The sequence below is a fragment of the Numida meleagris genome, chromosome 2 (assembly GCF_002078875.1).
Source record: "Numida meleagris isolate 19003 breed g44 Domestic line chromosome 2, NumMel1.0, whole genome shotgun sequence".
NCBI classification, from domain to species: domain Eukaryota; kingdom Metazoa; phylum Chordata; class Aves; order Galliformes; family Numididae; genus Numida; species Numida meleagris.
The window spans coordinates 15,746,950-15,770,191 of NC_034410.1; the positions used below are offsets into that span (position 1 = coordinate 15,746,950).

Sequence of the window (23,242 nt, forward strand, 5' to 3'; positions counted from 1 at the left end):
ATAAGATCTTGCTAAGCATGACAAGTTTTAATCCTTACAAACCTCACAAGTCAGTGACTGGTTCAGAAGAAATGGGTTTGGATTGCTGAGTTTTTTTGCAAAACCTGTCCTTCATTTTACTCATTCAAAACAACGAAAGAATAATTGAAACTAGGAAAGTTCTGGTCTAAAAATTAGTCTGGATTTAGAAGTTCAAAGTATAAAAAGTGCTCATTCTGGGTTTCCCCCAGTTACCTGTACCTATTCAGAAAAAGCAGCAGTTGTCTTACTTCCATAAATTGTTTCTGGGACTGTTAGAGGAGTAAAGAAAAAAAAGCATACCAAAGGAAGGCTCTGAATTCCTCCTCTGAACTGAGTTTAGATGTTGGTCTTTAATGGTTTCTCATTTATCAAGGGTGTGCACAGATGCACAAAGCTGGGCAGGTCCCTTTATTGCCAACATCTGTACCCAGAGGGGTGATCAGCCAGCCCCTGGTCACACTGATTATGTGCAGGAACTCATGGCCAGGAGAGTGCAATGTCCAAGCAATGCCAAACTTTACTAAGGAGCACATAGTAGATTGGCTTCGAGTATAGTCCAGCACAATACCTTGCTCCAAATTCAGCAAACAGCCAACAACGCTGCACATTTTTTTGTGTTGCCATCTGAGCTCAGATGACCTGAAAGCCTTAAAATACATTGCAAAATAATTAAGTAATCCACTACTAAGGTATCTGAAAATACATGTTTACACAAATCTCACTCAAACAATGTGGCAGGGCAGTTACACGAGATGTGCCAGGCAACACCAGAGGCAGAAGGAGGACTGCAGAAGAGACTGCAGCAAAAGAGCCCTGTGGATAGAGACTGAAATGCCAAAGCATTCTCTTAGTAAACACATCTGTGTATAGTCTTCACAGTTGCCATATCAAAGTGGAGTGTTTTGACCGCAAACCTGCAGTTAATGTGCTACTGCTACCAATAGTGAGGTAGTAAAAGAGGCAACAAAAATGTACAGTCATCCAGTTTGGGACAGGAACAAGAAAATCATTTTCTGCACGCTTTCCTAGTTGAAATTCACCACACACTTACACAGTCCCATGAAATGGCAAAACCAGACAGACTTGATGGAAGTGGATCAGGGTGGAGAAGAAAGGAGCCACCAAGAAGCATGCTTGGCCATGCTGAAGACATCAAAAAGACCTTGTGGTGCTCCTTCATGGTCCTACAAGTCTACATGTGCACCAGCCCACGTCAAGCACCAACAGCCTGCTCTGTGCTGGCGGCATCTGCTGGGATTTGCTGAGAAGTGCAGTAATCCTGCTGCATATTTCAGGGTGGGTTGGATAAGCACTGTGGTCTTCACAGAAAAAAACATCACGTTGAATTTGCACAAGAAGAAAAGGAAACCATGACATCATTGATGCAAATCTGACTTTAAGGAGTAGAAACAATCAGAGGTTTATTCTGATGTGCGTTGGTTGTGTGGATGTTGTTATTAATTACTCTTTCAGGTTTGTTCAGTCTTTTGTTAATAAAGAGATACTAACTCCACAAATCAACATGCAGGCATTGTGATTAGCACTGTAAGTTGCTTTAGTTGGTGTTCTACTTTTATAGTGGTTGCAGATAATTTTGATTGCAGTAAAACTTTCCATTTAAGCTAGAGCCATAAACACGTCAATACCTTGTAACAATGATATCTGGGACTCACTGCAAGAGCATCTTTTACTGAAAAGCTTCTCAGTAGAATGGACAAGGATTTTTATTTTACTTTTGCTCCATAGAAAGTATGCTTTTCCAGTAAATTGCAAATCTTCATTAGATCAAGTTGATTTTGTTAACATTTCTTTGCTTTTACAAAATGGGTTTTCAAAGAGAATCGTAACCTTTTAGTTAAGACTTCATCTACCACCAGTTTTGTGGTGCTTGTGGAACTGCAGGCAGCCTGCTGTGCTACTCCTTTCCATGGGGTCATCCCCTTGCTGGCTCATGCTGCCTATGGTTCTGGGAAGATCCTTCACAGAACTGACCACACATCCCACTGCAAGGGGCACGTTCCCACTAACGCAAATGTCATCCAGGTGAGAAGGATGGTGGGGTCATGAAGTAGTAGAATTACACTAGCAAATGCTCCTCAATATTTCACTCCTTTAAAATGCTCATTTCAGCCCATTTCAGTGTATCAAAATGCAAGAGCATCTAACCTAAACAAGCTCCTTGTGGTTTCTTACTGGAATGTACAAATATATGTAAAGATTGTTAGTTCAACTTTTTGTTTCACTTCAGGAAGAGATGAAAAAGAAATACAAGAAATCCTCGAGGAAGGGAAGCTCAAGATTTTTGAACAGCTCCAAAAATTGATTCATTAAGAAACTACAACTACAGTCCCTCAAGATGGATAAATCACTGTAAGGCTGACTGAAGACGACAGCTCTATGAGTTATGCTGTTGACTGTATCCTATGTGCTCTCTCCATGTTAAGCACCTGGTGATGCTCTCCCATGTACCAACAGAAGGAATAGTATTTGAGATCTTTACTCACCTTTCATCGCATCTAATCAGAATCACACTATCTGTACCAATACCCAAGGCTGCAGCTCCTTTTTTCACAGAAAAGTGACTCTGAAAAAAAACCCATTTTATTATTATTTATTGCTTTTATTACTATTTCTCATCCAATTTAATAAAGCACTACACTCTTGCAAGCCCTTCAGCAAGATGTTCCGTATAGGCAGCAATTCTAGTCATAGACTTTGAAAACTGATCACTGTAATTTCAGGCCTCATATCAGGTCACCGTTGGATCCAAATTCTGTCATTGATGCACATCTGCACTGCCTTTTGCTCGTATTACTGTGCAACAAATTTGATTCACTGAAACAAAAACTTCTCCTCCAGAGAATTCATCTAGTTTGTGGCACCAAGAGCGATGCGCTTCTGCTGTGTAACTTCTGGCCAAATAATCGACTGACAGAAATTAAGACAGAGAGCCTAATTGTGATCTCATGCCAGTGAAAAGTTAGTTAGCTAGTTGTAACTCCCATAAACAGATAGAGCTATTGTAATTAAAAATCAGGACTGGGCAATTATATTAGTGTCTAGCAGCTAATCTGTATGTACAGGATAAAACATGGAAGTTATATACTAGAGTGCAAATAAGCCTAATTTTCTCAAGTTCATCTTAACTCCTGTTGGTTTATAATTCTAACTCAAATCCTAGTGATTAAGATAATGAAATAGATTTATATCAAATTTTATCACTAAGAATCAGATTTTTTATTAACTGAAATTCGACTGTAACAGTATTGTCCAAAGAAATTCTTCATGTATACTGCAGCAGTGTTAGCTCAGGAGGTAATGCTTCAAAAAAAAAAAAAAAAAAGATCAACGAGATAGATAATAGATAGATAAAAATCTAGTAAGGCTTTTTAGGTGCCCAAGAATTTAAAGAAAGGAGGACACAGCCCATCCTCCTGCCAGTGCAGGAGCACAGAAGCAGACCACAAAGAAAAGGAGTAATCACTACTGCTGCAACAACTGAATACTTGGCTTCAACAGTACTGCAATCATCAGAGTGATGCATGGAAAGAGCTGAATTGATGGTTATATCTCAGCTTCACCTGCAGACCTTGAAGTCAGTGGGACTGCACAGAGTGCTTAACAGCCCCATATAATAATGAACACTTCAAGAGAAATGGATGTCAAATGTATGCCAGCTTTAAGACAGAGAGGAAGAAGAGTCGAACTGCAACACGTGCCTTGAACTTAATACGTAAAAAAACAACTGTGCTTTAAAAACAACTAAGGGGTAATTTTCGTTAATAGCCCTGACTACTCTGCTTAAGGTTGCTCTTTATTCCATACTACTTAAAACAGATTTACTGCAGTGATTTTTTTCTAATAGAAAATAGAACTATCCGAAGTGCCTTAAAAAGGAAATACAGATTGGAACAGTTTACTACGAGGAAGAAAATTAAGCCCATGTGCTCAAAGGCATCCATTGGAAAACAGCCAAGCTCAGCTGTCTCATGGCACTGTTAACACAGCACTGGGAATAAAATGAATGTACTGCTGATATCTCAGATGCCTGAAGGCTTTTTACATGCTGAAGGGATTCAGTGGTTAGGAAGCAAAATGGGGAAGAAAACACAGAAGGTAATACCATTTCTAAACAAACTTTGAATATGAAATTGCTCAATCTGTGTACGCAGGCGCAGATATACGATTGCTGTTACAGTTTTGTGTCTGACGGAAACATCAGAGGAATCACAACTACCTGAATGGCTCCAAAAGAGACAGAATGAAACTAATCATGCAAAAAATATGGATGTAGGAGCAAAAAAAACATTCCTGATGATGATGATGATTAAACTCTTTTTTAGTACTTCTGGGACAATGCTGACAAACTGGCTGTCTGCATAACCACAGGCAGACACAGAAAAACGTACAGATCTAACAGAAGGGAAGATCTGCAGAAACAGCCCTGGTTAAATAGAACTGCTGACAGATTCAGCTGGGCTAACAGGGGGAAGGATATCAAACGTAACCCCTTTTAGAATATGGGGGCTACAGCCTTTAGCGTGTTACACTGGCCATGCAGGAGTCAGTTGAAATCCTGTGGTGGAAGAACCAGGGTCAAAAAGGGAGGACAAGGCAGCCCGCCTGATGCCAGCCCTGAATCAGAAACCAGGCTGGGAGAAGTCAGCAGGACCGCAGTTCCAATCTCTGTCTTGTGCTTGCCAGAGACAGGAGGATGCGCGGGTGGGAGCAGACTGTCACACACCCTAACCCCTTCCTCTGCATGCATCCTTGCACCTGGAAGATTACACATACACACTCAGAAGAGAAGAACCTCAATTTCTGCCTGGAAAGAAATAAAGCTGAAATTCAGTGGTGAATGAGGAGGAACGGAGTTTTAGTCAGTCTTAGTGACAAAAGTGTATTAATGGTCAGAAAAAAAAGAAAAAAGAAAAAAGAGGTGACCGAGCCAGGTGAATCATCCCTCTGTCTGAAATTTCACCTGTTGTTGGGAACAAGCCTGATAGTCATTTTTTCATAGTGAGCTTTGTAACATCAAAACACACCATGAATTTATTACGGGTGCAATAACGCAATAAACCTACTGGAAAAAGGAAGAATTGGTACTGCTCAAAATGCTTTGATTCTGAAAAGTATGCCATTTTTGTCTTGAATGAACGGTGCTTTAGCGTGCAGATGCTTCTATTTTTACAGCTTGCTAAATTATTCGCTCATCATCTGGCTTGGCTGAAGCTGTTAGGAAGAGCCGTCCTCGTGCTGCAGGCCCAGAGGCCAGGGCTGTTTTTTCAGATTGCAGCTTCTCCCTGCTCACATAAATCCAGAGTGACACGAGCTACCAGACGCTGAGCAAGCCAAGCCACCAGCAGCCGGTACCTCCCTGAGGGCTGCAGGTTGGGTTGCTGCACCCTGGTGCCCCACAGACCTGGACCCACGAGCTGGGTGGGCGAACACACTTTCCTCTCCACCTCCCTTGGACATGAAACTATGCGTGATCCCTCTTGATTTTAACAATCTCAGAACGTGCGCCTGGTCTAGGGCAGCCGTCTGGGCTTCCTCAACAGTGGGGAAGAAAAGAGTAGGTCTGTAGCATCTCTGAGGCTTGGGCACCCATTTTAGAGTAGGATGACTTGTCTTCTGCAGGTTTCTCTTTTTATTGGCGAGAAAAACTGCACAGACTAACTCAGATTATATGTTTACACTTTCGGTGATTAAAATGAAGTGACACGAATCCTATCTCTAAAGTACAATCGTGAGCTATAGCTTTTCCTTCAGTTATTTACAAAAAATTATACTGTGTCCCATCACATTTTAAATACACCATAACAATATACGTTTGCTATTGTTTCCTTTAGCTACTGCTATTCCATTTTTAAACTTATTTGTCAACGGCAGGAAATAAATAAATTAACATTATTAATGTTTCTGCACAGCATACTCTTATTCTGATCTTTAGCATTTCTTAAAGAAGTAATAGTTCCAACCCCGCAAGACTCACAGCCTTTTTTCTTTCCCCGTGCTGACAGTTTTATAGTATTGTCTGCGGATGAGAAGTGTGGCACTGAGCTCATGAGGATTCTGTGGTAGTGCAGAAGTGCCAAGATACTGACCAGAAGAAGGATTAGACCTAATGACAAATGTCTCCCTTGGAAGAGGCTGCTCCTTAGCGTCATTATTCTGGAAGGTGGTTTTACTCTGATTTGAATGGAGTTACTTAAATTAAGTTGCTCCTCCTGTAATACCAACTTTTTCAGTGTCTCCCTTCGGCTTCAAATACCACCAAGCAAAGCTTTCATAGTTATTGAGCATTATGCAAAGCAAAGGAAGAATGTCTGAATGGACAAATGTGAATTTTAGTTTCCTCAGGAAGAAACAAAACCACTACTTCATAGCTTATGGCTTCAGAATCTGATGCCACCAAATGGAGAAGAGGCTCTCTGGGCTTCTCCACCTTTCCCTGAAAGCCCCACACAGGGTCACTCCTTGCTAGGTGTCTCTCCAGGTATGTCTGGGCCACCGCCAAGGCCAACATTTCACACCTGCGTGGCCAGTGGATCCCCTGACTCCATTTAGAGGAAGCCTCAGGCAGGAGCCTCCTGGCCCCAAAAGCCAAGAGATGGGGGATGCTGGAGGCAGCGAGAGCCCCGCCATGCCCTGCTGGCTTTCTGGTGGGGTGAAGAGGTTCCCTATGCATCGAGCAAACTGAACGGCCTGCTGGGACTTCTACTGTTTCTTCTCCCAAACTACACCGAGAGCTGTGCTGTCACTTCCCTGTGGGCACCCGCCAAGGCATTCCTCCTTGGTGGGCTGCTGCGGGTGGGGAATGAGGAAAGCTGATGTGGACTACATGAGCAGTCTTGCTGGTCTGGAGAACACATGAGATTAAGAAATCACTATGTCTTCTCAATTATGTCCAGCTTTTTATCATTCTCTGAACTGAGGACTGAACCCCTCCAGTCCCCCAAAAAGCTGTGATTCTTTCAAGCTATTTATACATGATAAAATAAAAAGGCCAAATACTGTTTCGTAACTTAAACCTAGCTAGTTCTCAGCACTTAAACTCTTCCCCTCTGCATCCCTTTCCTCCTCAGACTACAACTCTTTGTTCTTTTTACCTTCCAGGGATGATCCCTGCTCCACGTTAAGAGAGTGCCAGGTGGAATGGCCAAAGTCACAGTGCTTTCTTGGCACTGAAAAAGGGATGTACTCAGCCAAACATTCATCCCAGCCTAAAGCTGATGCACAGGGATGTAGGAGGAGGCCTTCATCTGAGATGTTTCATTGTGTGCAAAATGAAAGACCAAAATAGGTTTCTATAACTGGCATCTATCACTTTTACCCGTCTGAGTCAAGGTCTCCTGCGTCACGAGCAGTCCAGAACAGCTGCCCTGAAGGACATCACACTGCTCCTGCACCACTGCATGTTCAGGAATGACTGATGATGAACTGGTGACTACAGAGGACTAAATTAAGACCTGAATGCAAGAGCACCTCAGTGAAATTATACGTGAGTCAAGCCCGACCCAAGCAGTTATAATGTGCCACAGTGTCACTGGTGAAGCAGAAATGATCAGAAGCAAAGAGAGAGATGTCACAGCCCTACTGAACTTGGGGAAGACCTGCTGAACACGCATGTGCAGGGCTGGAATAGTCACGTAACCTACTTCAGGCTGAATGTAGGTTGTGTGTGTCAGGAGGCTGGTGTCTCTGTGTGGTTAAGGCACAGAAGCAGATGAACCTCTCCCAAAGGTGATTTAAAATATCTAAATTAAGGAACATTTAAGTTCCTAATTTGGATGCTCTTAGTTTCACTCCAGAGATGCTGCTCTTCACTGACTGTGCAGGGAGTGAAGCTCTCAGTTTAGGCACATAATGCACTCCTAAATTAGGAAGGGAATTACTCAGGAGCTAGGAATTACTCCTCCCTTCCTTTCTCCCCCCTGGCAGCTTAACCTATCATGGCATCCGACTGAGGCCACATTCTGATCACAGCAATATCGTGGCAACCATGAAGTAGCTTCACTCATAATAGCGGAAGCTCTAGATTGGCAGAAATGAAAATCGAGCCTGGTCTGTCACGCTGATATTCTTGCCTGAGAATTGCTAATACTGGTATCTTTGCTTCCAATTAAAAATCTTAAGAAAAAAAATCTCAATGTTTCTAACAAAATCCAGTGACTTACAGCTTTGCTTATTATTATACCACATGTACAGTGCGGGGAAGTGACAGCATTCCATTTACAGCCTGCTTGTTCCATGGCCGTTGTTGTACAACAGCATGCAGCTGTGACAGGGAGAAACCAGAGTCAGAATGGGGAGTCTGAAAGGGAGCAGATCAGTGTGATGTAATAAATGAGACAAATACCGTCCTCATATCTTACTGCCTGTTCAAGTTCTACATGACATTTCCTAACTAAAAAGGGACTGTGCTTCTGGACCTCTGCAGTTCTCTGCTGTTCTGAAGTTAAACCCTAATCCCTGTCTGCTGCGCAATTAAGGGTTAAAGGATCCTACCTTCACCTAATGTGGTTTCTCAGCTTCCTCGGCAGATGTGCTATGGCATACTCTGCTTGAGGAAGGGACAAAATTGCAATTTCAGGATGCTTTTAAAATGTAACATTTCAAATGCTATTCTGGGGATTCACTGTGTATTTGACTTTGGAATGTTTAATTTGCTATGGGAGCTGCTTCTTCCTTGGCATGAAAACACAATTATTAAAGCTCATTTCATTATTTTGAGACTGATAGCACAATTTGGTTCACTGTTTAACATCCCATTGCTATGAATACAATGAAATTCTCTAGCGATTAATAAGATTTGTTATTTTAAATAATCATGCTGAACCTTATTTGCAATACATATTAGGTTTGTAACTTCCATATGAATAATGGATCTCTAGCTGTGCAGCTAACTTTGGAGAGCTGCAAAGCATTTACAGAATACTTTTGTCCAGTTGCTTTGGGGGACCATTATTCTGCAAATTGGAGCCTGCAGTTCTGCATTGCAATGCATCCCCTCCCATGAAAGGCACCCTTAGAGGGACTGCCTCCCAGGCATTTCGGACCAGTTGTTAGGACACTGAGCTCTTCACACTTGCATGGAATGGAAACGCGTGCTCTCCTAAGTCAAAAAGGCAGCCAGGAAGATGTGGCCCAGCAGGGATGGCAGCCTGCTGAACCCAGCCATGAGCCCCTTCCGGCTGAGCCCACCTAGCTGGAGAGAAATTTAAAAAGGAGACCATGAAGCCTGAAGACAGCTCACAGCCCCTCTGGGTACAACCTCTCTTTCCTCTTCCTCCTGTACCACTAATAAGCTGCAAGGAGCTTGAAATGGTCCCGAGTCCCAAATAACCCCCACAATACACACAGAAACATGACTTCTACATGGCTGTTTGAAGAACAAAAAGCTGCATTTCCCCAGCACGGACCACTCAGCTCCCTCGTGCCCATCTCCCCTCCTCTCAGCATTCCCCACTCAGCACACAGCCGGCTTCTGTTGGCGCCTGGATGAACCCCTCTGTGCTGAGGGCCTTGCTCAGAGGGAGACCCACAGTGAACCCAGTGCCCCGCAGCATGCCACTGCTGCCCAGCTGTACACACTGCACTTCAGTGCTACTGTCTTCATGCATGTTATTACCCTCTTATTACATAACAGCTGGTTCCAGCTAGCAGTATTCTGATTCACAGGGATGTTCTGCTCATGGACATAGGGCACACAGAAGCCCACTGCCGTGCTCTTGCTGTTTGATGCGGCCTCTCCCATCCACACCGGCATTTATAGAGACTCGAGGCAGAGGAACAGACAGGGCAGCGTTTGTGGAGCCTGCGCTCCCTGGGTCTCAGCCACAGAGCAGTGCACAGCTCATCCCTCCACGTAGCAAAAAGCCAGCCCCTTCCCAGTTCTTGGCTCCCAGTGAAGGAATAACAGAAATGAAGACAGCTAGCTACCAATTCCTGTTTAACTACTATCCTCACAGTGAATTCACACAAGCAGATGTATCAGACAGGAAAAAACAGAAACACATACATGTTCAGAAGTGAAGGCAACCAGTCTGGGAATAGCTGCCATTCCTTTTTCTTTAACTTCTGGGAACATCTTGAAACGTGCAATCAACATAGCATACATGTTAGATATGGCACCACCTGGAGTCCACAGTAATACACTGTTACTTTTTCTATGCAGCGTAATATCATTGCAGTAAAAACGACAAGTCTTGCTATGGTTTTCCTCACTCTACTGTTAATGTTTCTGCATAGTGTCAGAAACATGCATTCTTTGTCCTGAAGCTTCTCACAGCTGGGCTGTACAAGAACAGGTCTACTACACCCGGGGTAAAGCACTACTGCAAAAAATGACTGGGGTTTCCTTTTATCTTCTCTTTTGTCACCATTTTACCTTTAGACCACAGTCTTATCTTTCCATCTATGCATTACCCGCTCCATGCCATGGACACCAACAAGGCAACTTTGTGAGCGGCTTCTGAGTGTGACCTGACCTGTGCTCTCCCTCCTGAAGCAGGGTGATGCTTCACACCCTGCCTCTGAGGAAACCCACACTGCGTCCTAACAGACTCTATCTTCTGGAAAACTGGAGGGGATAGAGGGAAGAGAAAGGAAAACGGGTCATGCTAATAAACACTTTTCTTTTTATCTGTCCTCCGGTGGGAGCGAGGGGAAAAGGCTACCTTTCCCTAGCGCTACTGTTAAAATCACTGACGTACATTGCCTTAAAATACCCATTTAAGCATCAGATGACAGGTATACAGCATTTTGTTCCCATATTTCAATCATCAATGCACAAATTAAAAACATGTTCTTCATTTTGTGTTTCCAAGACTGTTAGCGAGCCTCTGCGTCTACACCCAAACCGTGTTTGGCTGCACATTAACACTGCATGAGCACTATGGGAACATAATGCAGAATCTGAGGCAGAGTCTGAGCACTTTTACATGCGTACACACACAACTATACAGGTATGTAAAAAACCCATCAGCTTTATCCTGTATATATATATACATACATATAAACACAGATTATTATATGCTTATGTTTATGCACACATATTTATACAACAAAAAGGTGTGTGCTGATCATGGTTTTAGGTTTTTAAATGAACAGGTCTGACTGCATCCTAACTTTCATCCACCTAAAGATGGAGGAGCACAAGCAGGCACTGCCAGGGGACAGCTCAGCTCATCCCGAAGGTAGCTGGACTGCAGCAGCTGGGATGACGTGTACCATGCACAGACACGTCCACTCTCTCCACTGAAGAAATGGGAATTGCTGTAACAAGCCCAGGGTATTGCCCTTCTCTTCTACCTAGCGTCCCTGCTGTGGGCTCTCCCTGTCCTCAGCCCCGGTGTGACACCAGGTTACCCTGTCACAGGGGAATGGCACTGCGGGCACGGGGCTCAGGGCAGGTTGGGGCTGCTTCCTCCTCCCTTTCCAGTGTCTTGGGAGGTATGAGCATGATTCTACATCTCTTCTAACAAATGAGGAAACATGACATGGAGAGAGATTAAAAGAAAACATTCAGGCTCCCCTCCCTAAAGTAAGCCAACATCATACAGCAGTTACTGTTGATGATTTAGGTGAACTAAGGTGTCCAGGTGGAAGAGATTTGGCCCGTCTTGTCCAAAGTCACTGTGCTCAGCGTCAAAAGAATCAAGTCTGGAATGTTAAGTTTCTTCAATGCCACGTTTTCCTAGTATTTTTTACCTAGTCTTTTAACTCTAAAAACCTATGAACAATGAGCTTGCATTCTGCCTTTAATTTTGCGGCTGTGTTTACACTCACCATTAATTGCAGGCAACGAAACACACCAACACAATCTGAAGACCCTTGTCAGGTCTCTGTGTTCTGCATGTACAGCGTACTCCACTACAGGGAACACAGCAAGAACCTCGTCCCTGCAGCAGGGCAGGCTCCATGAGAAGATGATGGGGAGAAGAGCTGGAGACCAGAATTCGTTTGACTTTATTGCTGGCTCAGAAATGCAGAAAATGCTCAACTCCCCACCTCCTCTGTTTGTTTGCTCTCCTCTCCTCAGCTAGCATCCTGCCAGCCTGGCAGCCCACCCTGGCTGAAGCCTGCCAAGTGGGGAGCTGGAGACCTTCCTCAGCTTGTGGCTGGACAGTGACCAATTGCTGCTAAGCTTTACAAAACCCTGGCCTAGGAAATGGGCTCCTGATACATGCCTAGATACTGCCTTGGGTGACGGAGTCCATGGTTTGGGTTGGGGCCTCCAATAAGAGCTGTCAGAACTTTTGCTCCCACTGCTTTTTAAATAAGGACTCAACAAGAAATAATGTAAACTCCCCTTTTTCTCCACCTCTGCAGAAAGTAATAACATCAGATTCCTGCAGCAGCTCCCACGTGGGCAGCTGGATGCCAGCAGTCAGCTGCTGATGAGCCCTGTTGGAACTTCATACACTTGGAGACCCAGCAGCCCAGGCTGTTATCCATGAGGTCTTTCCTCTGCTTGGTAGTACAAGTGCTCCGTCCCCCTCCATTAGGTCCCCGAGCTTTCTTTCCAGAAGAGCTCCTTCCCCTCCAACTATCAGTCTGTTCTCTTTTGACATGCCGAGATGCTGTGCCCAATATAAATTCTTCCAATTTTTTTGCAATTTGGGGAGATACATAGACTAAAATTTTCAGTTTCAGTGACATAGGAAGTGACAAAAAATATAAATCAAAAGACTAAGTGGAATGTATAACATAAAAGCCTTAACAATACAGTGTGTCAGGGTCAATGATACAGGGTCCACAGACCTCACAGGCATTTTTGCCTTACTGATGTGTCCAGAAGGAAGCAGGTCTGAGCCTCCAGGCACGCAGAGGAAGGAGCCCCCGGGGGTCCCCGCTGAGCACCACGGCCAGCTCACACATGGAAAGCTAACTGCTTACTGTGCCACTGGTGGGACCCTACTTGACCACTGAATTTACTTCAAGGGATGTTCTATTTTTCCCTCCTTGCTCCAATTCCTCCTTCAGTGACGGGCAGCATTTCTTCTCACTGTATTAATACAACGTTCTTTCTGTTTCATGTACTCTACAAAAAGTGGGGGCATGGCCAGCGTCTCTTCTGATTATGTTTCCCATGTGCCATTACAGCTGCTCACAGCACAGTGCAGTTTGCTCAAACAGACCCTCTTAATCACATCCCTGAAATTCAAAAACATGCAACGCTTTATCTCAAAGAGGCCACTAGTGGTTATTAGCAAGCATCCTCGTGAACATGCATATTTAATTATGTTTACTCTTTAACTACAGGGGATGTCACATAGCACAGTCCGAAAAGCAAGCTTGAAATATCATGTACCAGGTGAAAATATCCCATCGCCACAGCCCCCTGGCCAGCCAACCATCTCTCTCATTTTCCGTAGCGTGACATATTCCAACAATACAAACACTGGAGCAATTTCATAGGTGAACCTGAAACGTAGTAATGCCCACATTAAATGCTTTCATCTTCAACACTAACACATCTTTTTCCAACACTGCATTACATTATAGCCTCAATAAACTCTATCTCGTACTGCATAGAGTTCTGTTTGCAATACATTTGATAATCTCCCTTCTGACTTGACGTTGGATGTCTAAAAGGAGAAATGCCCAGAGCTCTGGAGACTCCATTTCCACCCACTTCAGTGAAGCTGCTCGTGCCCACCTCCTCCAGGCTCGAGGCTCCGCGCTGAATTCAAGAGCTGCTGGCCCGAATCAGACCTCCTCCGCCTTGCCAAAGCCTGCGTGCATGTCTCGATGCACACGCATCAACAGCCCCGTTCGTGACGACAAGACAGTGCATGGGGCTAAACAAGTGCAGAAAAATGCTTCCTAGCCCCAAAGTGCAAAAAATCACCAAAAATGTTTTAAATTCTGCACCTCTTTCTTACAGAAGGCAATGGTTCTGACTGCTTGGTGTATTAATTGTACCTAATTCCTATACTTAAATGCAACTGTTCTCTTAGCACACCTTTCATTTTACATATTTATGCATGCAAAATACTGAAATATTTTTCCTGTACAATTCTGGGAAGGTTAGCAAAGCAAAGCTATGACACCATATCTCTATGATGGAATAGCCCATAGAACGTTGAGGAAAATCTTCATGCAGGTAAGCATAGAAACCATTTTAAAAGCAGACAACTGTTTTTCCAGCAACCTTAACATAAGAATTTTCTTTCTTTCATTCAGCTACAGCAGCTAATACTGGACAGTATAGTCGTAAAATTATATTAAATATCATGGAAAATTTCTTCTACTCACATATTGGTGTTTGCTGCTGATGTCAGCCAGTCTGCTGCCAACCCAACCATGTCCAATCCAGTTGAAAGTTGATTAAAATATCTAGGATGCCCTGCATAAATGGAAAACGTTACCAGGAGTCAGATGACTGGGACTGCTCAGCCCTGAGCAGCGCGTTTACCTCGGGGTTTCTATACCGAAGGAAGGCACGAAACAAAGCAATAAACGTATTTATTGGAAAAGGCAGGATTTCTCTTCTTTCTCATTCCAAGTAAAATCAGAGTAATTTCACTGAGCGCAGACTAATGAATTCCAGCATTCCCCATTATCCTCTCAATGTGCCTTGGAAATGAGCACGACGCTGCCTCACAGAAGCAGCGGCTCGCTCCTGCTCGCATGTCACATGCTGTCACCCAATGGTTTGTGCCTGGCTGGCTCTGAAAGGCGCGCACGAGCCACCATCGGAGGGGCTTGCCAGGACGTATAACATCAGTGATGAATAGCTAACGATGATAATAGATGGGGCAAAATGAGAGAATGGAACACTTTGGTGACTGCTCTGCACACGACTGAAAGGCGGCTGATTGCCTGGGGATGGCGGGGACGGTGGCGGTGCTTGTCAGCTCTTCCCTGCCAGCCTGCAATTACACGCAGGCTGCCTGCAATTGTGGTCTGAAACAAAACCAGCACCGCTGCCACATCGGGATGCTGCACAAGAATATCCTCCATCGGCTGAGAGTTCATTTACATGGTTAATCTAATTGGTTCCCAATATTTTTCCAAAATCTCATCAGAGATTTTTCTTAAAAATGTGCCCGGAGACATTAAACCAAAAATAGAAACCATTAAATCTCAGTATTTCCTACGTGTTCCCTGCAAACGACTGTTAAATGGCACAATTACTGACACAATTACGGAAGGGTGACAATTATCTGAATGCCGTCCGATGGGAGGAAAAGCCTTGAAAACACCTGTCCTGCCCCACAGACAACACGCTGCTACGGCCGTCACAGAAAACAAAAGACGGAGCAGGATGATTGAGGGAAGGCAGAGCCAGAGCCCAGGGAGAACTTATCTCCGCTCACCAGCAGCCCCTTATCAGGCACGGACACGCGGTCACAGCAGCACGGGGACTGCCCCCTCCCCACAGCGTACAAAGGCACGGCCGGGCTGTGGGGCAGAGCACAGCGCGGAGTGGGGGGTACGGAACCCGGTCCCTTCCCCCAGACACCCCCGGCGCCGCCTCCAGCCCTGCAGCCACGCTGTGCCCCAGTGCAGGAGCAGCTGGCACTGCGCCCAACAAGCACTGCCCGGGACGCGTGCTCGCAGCCCTCCCACACCCAGCGGATGGAGAGATGCCCTCCGTGGGGTGCGTGGCTCTGGGACACGCGTGTGCCCCGCTGCTGCCACCAGAGCCACAGCACCAGGGCTCTGCACGTCCCCCGTGATGGCTGTTCGGTTGGTTTTGAGATCTCGGTATTCACAGCTTGGGCTCAGCATCACAGCCAGGCTCCTCGCTGGCTCCCATATTCCGCTCCTAAAGAATTACGGTCTGAAAGGGGAATCCCTGGAAGACTCCCAGAGACCAGGAAAACTCTGGCTTTGGAGCTAAAGCCAAACCGAAGAGCTGAGGAACAACAGAAGCCACATTTGCAGCCCCCGTGTGTCAGCAGCACCCAGCCCCAGGGGACAGCTCTGTGTCACCGCTTCTTTCTCCAGCCTCCCGCTCGGGGAGCTGCTGTGCGAACCATACACAGCTGCACGGGTGGGACGTGGAGCCACGTCCCCGAGCTCTGCCCGGAGGGGCATTTCCCCCCGGCAGCGATATCTCCGGAGCAGAAGTTGCTGCCCGCATACTGCTTTTCTGCAAGGCACGCTTAGCGCAGCGGCAAACCCACCCCCGAGGCTGACCCCAATCCCACTGCTGGGTTTCTGCCATCTAAGCGACACTCTGATGCGTGAGCAAGGCGCGGAAAATTGCGGCTTTGCTTACAAGCCATGCTCCGGGCAACAACAAACAGCCTGCGAGGGGCTCGGAGCCCACGTCCGCCTGTGCAGCCGTCACCGAACAAAGAGGCGACAGGGAGCGCCCCACGCAGCTCCCGCAGCCCCTACCCCTCGCAACAGATAGCAATGCCGTGTATTTGTTAGAAATCCTTCCTCCGCGGGCACAGTGGGCGTTCTACGCCAGAGAAAGGGGCTGTGTGCAAACCCCGCACCTTTCGGCCCCACAAGGGCCACTCCTCCGACCAGGGGAATGCTGTTTGCATTACAACAACGGCAAAGAAATGTAAGGGCTTGGGGCAGCCTCCCATCTATACGCCAGGGAAGAGATAACATTGTTCTGAAGGGATGTAGAAATCAATTCGAGGAAGAGTGGTTTTCACACCACAGGCTAACGAAAATCGCTGAACGGGCTCCGTGCTTTGGTTCCACTGACCCTCAATGTGTGGGGAAGGCACTGCCCATGCCCTGCACAGTCCCACGGGGACCACCGGGCTCAGCCACGGCTCCGTGGGCAGCACCGATGTCACCATTCATTGCAATGTTTTACCGATGTTCTGACAGCACCAGACCGCCCACCACCGGCACACGACTGGGTACAGCCACCGCTAACCCACAGCATCACAAAGAGCCCCGGTCGCTCTGGGATCAGGCTGTCCCACACACCAACCAAACCACGTTCAGTCTCCCCGCAGCCCCCATTCACCCATCGGCCTTTGTCTCTCCCAGCAATCGGTGCACACTTATTTTTAACCAATTTCTCAGCGATTCAAATTCCCCCCAAGAGCTTCCTGCACTCCACATTATCTCCCAGTCTCAGCCTTAATTGCTGCTGTGCTTTTTGTCTGTGTTTAAGGTGGCCCCGGAGCGCGGCCAGGCGGGGTACAGCTCCCCAGTGGCAATAACAAAAAAAAAAAAAAAAAAAAAAAAAAAAAAAAAAAAAAAAGCCATTCAAGCAATTTAAGCTTTGTTTGTACTCCCCAACCCTAAAGTAAAAATAAAAATTCTGTGGAGAGTTCTGCCACATTTCCAATTTTAAGTCTCTACTCAGGTGAGGGGACAGAGGTGGCAAACGGCCAGCTGGAGCCCGTGGACTCCAATCCACATTTGCCGGACTGGGACTGCTCCATGGGAAGGACCCCGCAGCGCTGCCCTGCTCTGGGGGAGGCAAGGCACAGGCCTGGCCCCGCCGGGCAAAACGGAGAGGAGGAAAAGAGGGGGAAATCGGAGGATTCATATTAAACAAGGAGTGAGCGATGCTGCATCAACAGCCCCAGGGCTGGAAACAGTCTCTGCTCTGCCAGAAATTGCCTACAAATGGCAGAGCTCCGGGGCTGCTCCGATTTGTAACGCCCCGGGACACAAGACGACACCGCTTCCATCAGTGCGGCCGTACGGTGGCACCGAGCACGGCCGTACCTGTCTTAATGGCATACTTGAGCGTGGTCCTGCAGTTCAGGAGGATTTCTTCCAGGGTCTGCGGCTGCTCCGCCAGCTCCCAGTTGTACTCCTGCAGCAGCTCGTTGGGGTAGTGGAAATCGATCACTTTCGTCGATCTGTCGAAACTTTTCACCACGTACTGCAGCAGAATGTCCACCACGTCCTGCAGGAAGGACAGCGTCGCCGCCTCCCCGTCGCACGTCGGCAGCAGGTCTGGGGATGAAGGGGGAAAAGTTAACGCCGCTGTGGGTCCGCACGGACCCCGGCTGCTCTTTTTGTGTTCGGGAGATCTTTCTTGCTGCGTTCAGTATAAAGAGATTTTACTTTCATTTGTCAAGGAATTTGGATCGCGTTTCAAGGGATGTGCCGAGGGATGCGGTCAGGTTCTCATTTCCCATCTAAAATAGCGGGCTTTGCTCAGTATATTTCAGAACAATTTTTGAGACGGCGAGAGACGGCAGGTGAACAGGGAAAAAAGGGAAAACGAATATCGGGAAAAAATGGGAAGTTGGTAAACAGGAAGACAGCGGCCCCACGCAGCCCCCGCCCCGCCATCCGCGTGCGGTGAAGCCCGGTCCCCGCAGCCCCCAGCTGGCTGGCAGTGCGGTGCCACGCTCCAGGCAGCGCCGCGGCCGCGTCGTCCCGCAGCAGCGCGGGGCGGGGGGCTCTGCTGAAGGGCGAAGTCACCGCGAGCGCAAGGAGGGTCCCTCCTCCCCACAAACCATCACCGCATCGCAGGGAAGCCAACGAGAAGGTCGCTTCTCCTCACAGCGAGCGACTCGCAGGCTCCAAAGCACCGGGTTTTCATTTTTATTATGTTTAGGAGCCCTTTTGTTCTGTACCCCCGGCGGCTGAGCGGCGGTGCGGGGCTCGATGCCCCGCGGAGCCGCCGTGTCCCGCCGTGTCCGGAGCCGCCGCCGCTCCGGGGCCGTTCCGGGGCCGCCGCGGAGCGCCGTTACCTGTTGAGTGTAGGAACGCGTAGTTGACGTCGGCCCTCCGGCAGCCGCAGGGCTTCTTGTCGCAGGTGCAGGCGGGGCAGGACGGCCGCGGCTCCGCTGCCCCCGGGGCTGCCCTGGCGGGGTCCGCGGGCTTCTCGGCGTCTCCGTAGAGCAGCGCTTGACAGCGACACGGGGACGCGGGCTCAGCGCCGCGGCCCCCGGACCCCCTCCCCGCCCAAGGGCAGAGCCCCCGGCGCCCCGCGGGCCCGCGGCCCGGCCCTTACCGCACAGCTTGTTGCCGATGCCTCCCGTGAACTTCTGTGCCACCTGGCACCAGGCTCTGGCTGCAAGACAGAACGGAGCGGGGGTCCGTGGGACGGGCGGGGGTCTCGCCCTTCCCCGGGACCCCCCTGGTAGCCCCGGGGCCGCCGTCGGACGCCGCGGTTCCGTCGGGTCGGGCCGGTCCCGGCCGCTCTGCGCCGCCCTACCTGTGCCGGGGCTCTCGGCGGCCGCGGAGCCCTCCTCGGCCCCGAAGGGCCAGAAGCCGGAGCCGGGGCTCGCCATGGAGGAGGCGAAGCGGACGAAGAGCTGAGAGCTGCAGCCCGGGCGTCCTCGAGCGGGTGTGCGCGAGGGCGAGAGCGCGGCCGTGTGACAGCGCGCGGCTGCGCCAGGCGGCGGCGGCGAACGGAGGGGGCGGGGGCGCCCCGGGCACGCGTGGGTGGGGGCGGCTCCGTGGGCGCCCCCGGGCGCTCCCCGCAAGCGCAGCCGCCGTCCTCGCCTGGACGGGGCGGGAGGAGCCGTTCCTCCGGCTCTGGGGGAGGCGCTTCGGCGGGGGTGGCGGCGGCGGTGGGGTACCCCCGGGCCGGCACCGACGGGACGGGGACGACCGAGAGCTCCGGCACCGCGCTGGGCGGAGCGGAGGGCGTTCTGTCACACTTTGACTGCAGCTGTGTAGCCCCGAGAGGAGGGCAAGGACACCTGTCCCCGGAGCGACGGGAAGGATTCCCCTATGCCGGGATCCGCGAAGCGCTCAGAAATCCCCACCTCTCCCCGCCCTTCCCTGGGGCGTCCCCCGGCTGCTAGCAGGGGCGGCCCCTTGCTCCTCTCCCGTCCCTGCCCTAGGAATGCCCCGCTGCTCCTCTCGAGCCGCCTCTCCGCCGCCTAGCCCTGCCCTGCCCGGAGCCCCTCGGACCGGGCCGCGCTGGGCTCTGCTCTCGCACCCCCGGGCAGCCCAGGTACCCCGCGAACCGAGCCCGAGGGCGGTCACGGCGCGGCCCGGCCCTGGCTGCGTCCCTCAGTGGGGTGGGCGCGGCGGCCCCGCTCCCCGTGTTCTGTCGGTGCTGGGAGTAACCGAGGCACAGCCAACCGCGTCCCTGCCTCGCACGTTTTTATTTACTTTACCGTTTTAATAATACTCGAGAAAGCAACTTTAACATAGATTTCAAAATTTAAATGATTTATCGCAAATTTTACATCGCAGCACGTAGTAACCTGGTGCTGTGGCCCCATTGCCAGCGAGAGGTCGGGAGGTGATGGCTGCCCACCCTGTAGCAAGGGTCGTATGTGTGTGCGGGGGGGACAAAACCCCAGCGTGTGCTGTTGTAGCCTCTGTGGAGTGAGGAAGGCACACAACCATGCCTTCCTGCTGGCTTCCCGAAATCTGCCTCCCCTCGTTGTGCAGCTGGAACACACAATTATGAATCCTGAAAGGAATAACAGCAATTATCCGCATAATAAGGCAAAATAAGGGCTTGTGAATAAGGAATCAGGGGAAATTTTGAACACGGTGGCTATCGCCTTTATTTCCATTTAATTTCTAGTGGAACTGATTAAGAATGATCATTACATTTAGGCAGCAATCAACCGGAGAGCGTCTTTCTGTTCCTTTCTTGGCACCCCGGAGATGAAGATTCCTAAAAATCTAATGCAAAGCAGAACAAAGCAAACGCGGTTCAAGTGCTCCGTTAGTGACAGGGCACAGACGGCTGGGTCCTTCCATCCACCGACATCTCGAATGCTACACCCCCTGCTAACCTTTACTGCTGGCCACTGGCTTACAGCACAGTCGGTAGTGAAATAAACTGCTACAGCACGCTATGAATTAATCATTTGTTTTCATTAGAGGGACACTTACCACATAGAGTTTATCCCAAAATTTAGGCATTGTAAACCTAAAATAAATAGAAATTCCCCTATGGTGTCCTTGTCATTTATTTCTTCTTATAAAACAATTTACTAGAAACAATAACTCAGGTTTTATGGAGGTGCCTATGGGATTTTGGAGGCTTAATGAGGAAATGATAAACGAAACGGTCTATTTTAATTGGGTAAGAGTGATTAAATGCAGAGAGGAAAACAACATGCACGGAGGAAGGTAACCTACATTTAAGCTGCTTAATGCTTAATAATTTTAAGATGCAGTAGTGGTATCTGAAGGAAACCTGATTTCTCATTTTTTTAAGGGTATATGCCATGAGTGACGGTGTCCCTTTGCATCGATGCTGGCCTGTAAACTACAGTAATTTGTACTGACATGAACACACATGTTGTAAACCTGAAACGTCAGAGATTTAGAAAAAAAAAAAAACAAGGAAGAATGTGGTATAAAATGATAAAAAAGATGATGCTAATAACAGCAAACGGCAGCAGGGCTAGAGCTGCTGGATAAGGCGCCGGCGCTGCGAGGTCTTCCGCAGCAGTCTCCGGTAGTCATAGGGATTATCTTCCGCTCTGCTCTCTTCCAGGGGGCTCTCTGCAACCCTTGACCTAGGGATTAAGCGCAGAAGTGTTTCAGGGATTGAAATGAAAACATTTACCTCAGCAAACACTCCTAATCGGCTGCTTAACTTCCACCCTCAAGACAAAAACTGAAAGAAAAACCCAACCGACCGTGCTAGGCCTCATCCTCCTGTGCTGCAGAAAGCAGCACCTCAGAACAAACGCAGCTGAGGAGATGAACGCAGAACAACGTGTTCTTCTGCGATGGGGTCACAACAAAGGGCACAAAGCCACCGAGAACATGTTGTGGTATTTCTCATCCATGTAAACCAGACCTTGTATTATTTCACGGTTTTCTAGCCAAAGAGTGAAAGATTCAGAGTAATTAGCGGCCATGGGAAAGCATATTACCAAGCAAAGTAAGGAATTCCCTGGCATGATATTTAATTCCATGCCCTCACAATGCCTTTCTAAGATTAATTTAGACACTGCCTAAAAAGTTCCAAAAAGTAAAACAAGCAACAAGCACAGAAAGCTCTATGAACCTTTTTGTTATTATTCTGGATACATTTTCAAATCCAGCAGTCATCCTGATGTTTTCCTCACATTTTTACTTGGATACTTTGCAGGTTTCTCTTATATATATGAAGATACAAGAAGAGCCATAAATATTTATAAATGATTGTATGTGCAATGTGTGCCTGTACATTGGTGAGAATATGAATTTTCTTTGCCCAGCAGAGGTCCCCTTCTATGAAGTCTGTATGGGAAGAGCCACTTTATCCCTCAGATCTCCTCTCCTGACTGCACCACTCCAGTGGTGCCCACCGCAGCCATAAGCACAAGCACTGCTACAGGACTCAAGCAGGGGTCTTATCTGCAGAAAGCAGGTAGCAAGTTTGGCACACGCCCACCTTATTTAAAGCTGAACTAAGTCAGAAATACAACTTTCAGGTTCTGCTTTAGCTGGATTTGATTTTAGATCAAAGATTTACAGCAGGAGTCTATCTCATCTGAAGCTTGGGAAGCCAAAACAGGTGGGCAGGCTGGAGACAAACCATGCTATCATTTGTCCCTGCTACATGAAGATGGGAAATTTCCAGCTATCCATACTCCAAGCTAATTTAGCAAGATTCCACAAATTAAAAAAAAGGTTTATGTCTAATTTGAAAGTGTTTTTATAAACAATCATGCAGATAAACATATCTACATATATATATTTTTTTTCTCAGCAAGGATATATGACATTCATTTTTCCTATTATTCTTTTCTATACGTTACCTCTCAGTAGCTCTTAAAGTTGAAGTTCTGCGCTCGACTGGATGTCTCTTCCTTTTTGTGGTAGAGCTGCTGTCTTTTGAGGTGGAACCAGTAGATGAAATTTCATGGTAGTAGATATCTAAATCTAGCACTTTGCCCAGACTGTCAATAAATAAGTACTCTAAGTTAACAATTCCACTTTTCAACAGTATATTCAACACTCAAAAGTAACACAACCAAATATCATTTCTGTGTTGAGGGTCTAAAGAAAAAGATATATAAACATAAGAAATTATTCTCTAGAATGTAACTGCTGCATGATGCAGATGCTGGCAATTTTGCAATGCTAAGCACTTTCAGATATTCATGAAGCAAACGTGTAACTAAAACAGTCTGTGTTTACCACTGCATTCAGTGGGGAGGCTTGATTATGGTACAATTCATCTGACCTATTTTAGACATCTCTCTTAGGAAGATATGAATAATTTTCCTAAAGATGCCTATTTTTTTCCATCTTAATACAAGAAGAGAGTCTAAAGCAACCAGTTCAGATGTTGGAGCCAATACTGCAGATGTCTGTATGTTTTCAGGATGTTAAACCAGAGTTTCATATGTAC

General features: G+C 47.6%; 2 protein-coding genes across 4 annotated transcripts in view; both read right to left on the reverse strand.

Moving 5' to 3' along the window:
- Positions 1–19,270, reverse strand: part of GAD2 (glutamate decarboxylase 2) — a 34,628-nt gene extending 15,358 nt beyond the window's left edge. Inside the window, exons 1-8 of one of the 2 annotated variants that reach the window (XM_021387870.1) lie at positions 19,136–19,270; positions 18,932–18,991; positions 18,669–18,824; positions 17,689–17,922; positions 14,287–14,377; positions 13,340–13,452; positions 10,046–10,161; positions 2,526–2,605 (exon numbers count right to left, since the gene is read on the reverse strand). In XM_021387870.1, the coding sequence (XP_021243545.1) occupies positions 2,526–2,605; positions 10,046–10,161; positions 13,340–13,452; positions 14,287–14,377; positions 17,689–17,922; positions 18,669–18,824; positions 18,932–18,991; positions 19,136–19,211 (926 nt within the window). In that variant the 5' untranslated portion in view covers positions 19,212–19,270. Of the gene's footprint in view, positions 1–2,525; positions 2,606–10,045; positions 10,162–13,339; positions 13,453–14,286; positions 14,378–17,688; positions 17,923–18,668; positions 18,825–18,931; positions 18,992–19,135 lie in introns of those variants that run through there. The other variant, XM_021387871.1, reaches the window with a different exon arrangement.
- The window catches only part of MYO3A (myosin IIIA), a 110,385-nt gene continuing 106,582 nt past the window's right edge, over positions 19,440–23,242 (reverse strand). The window contains exons 35-36 of one of the 2 annotated variants that reach the window (XM_021387868.1): positions 22,647–22,787; positions 19,440–21,413 (exon numbers count right to left, since the gene is read on the reverse strand). In XM_021387868.1, coding sequence (XP_021243543.1) covers positions 21,299–21,413; positions 22,647–22,787 — 256 coding nt within the window. In that variant the 3' untranslated portion in view covers positions 19,440–21,298. The remainder of the gene's footprint in view (positions 21,414–22,646; positions 22,788–23,242) is intronic. The other variant, XM_021387869.1, reaches the window with a different exon arrangement.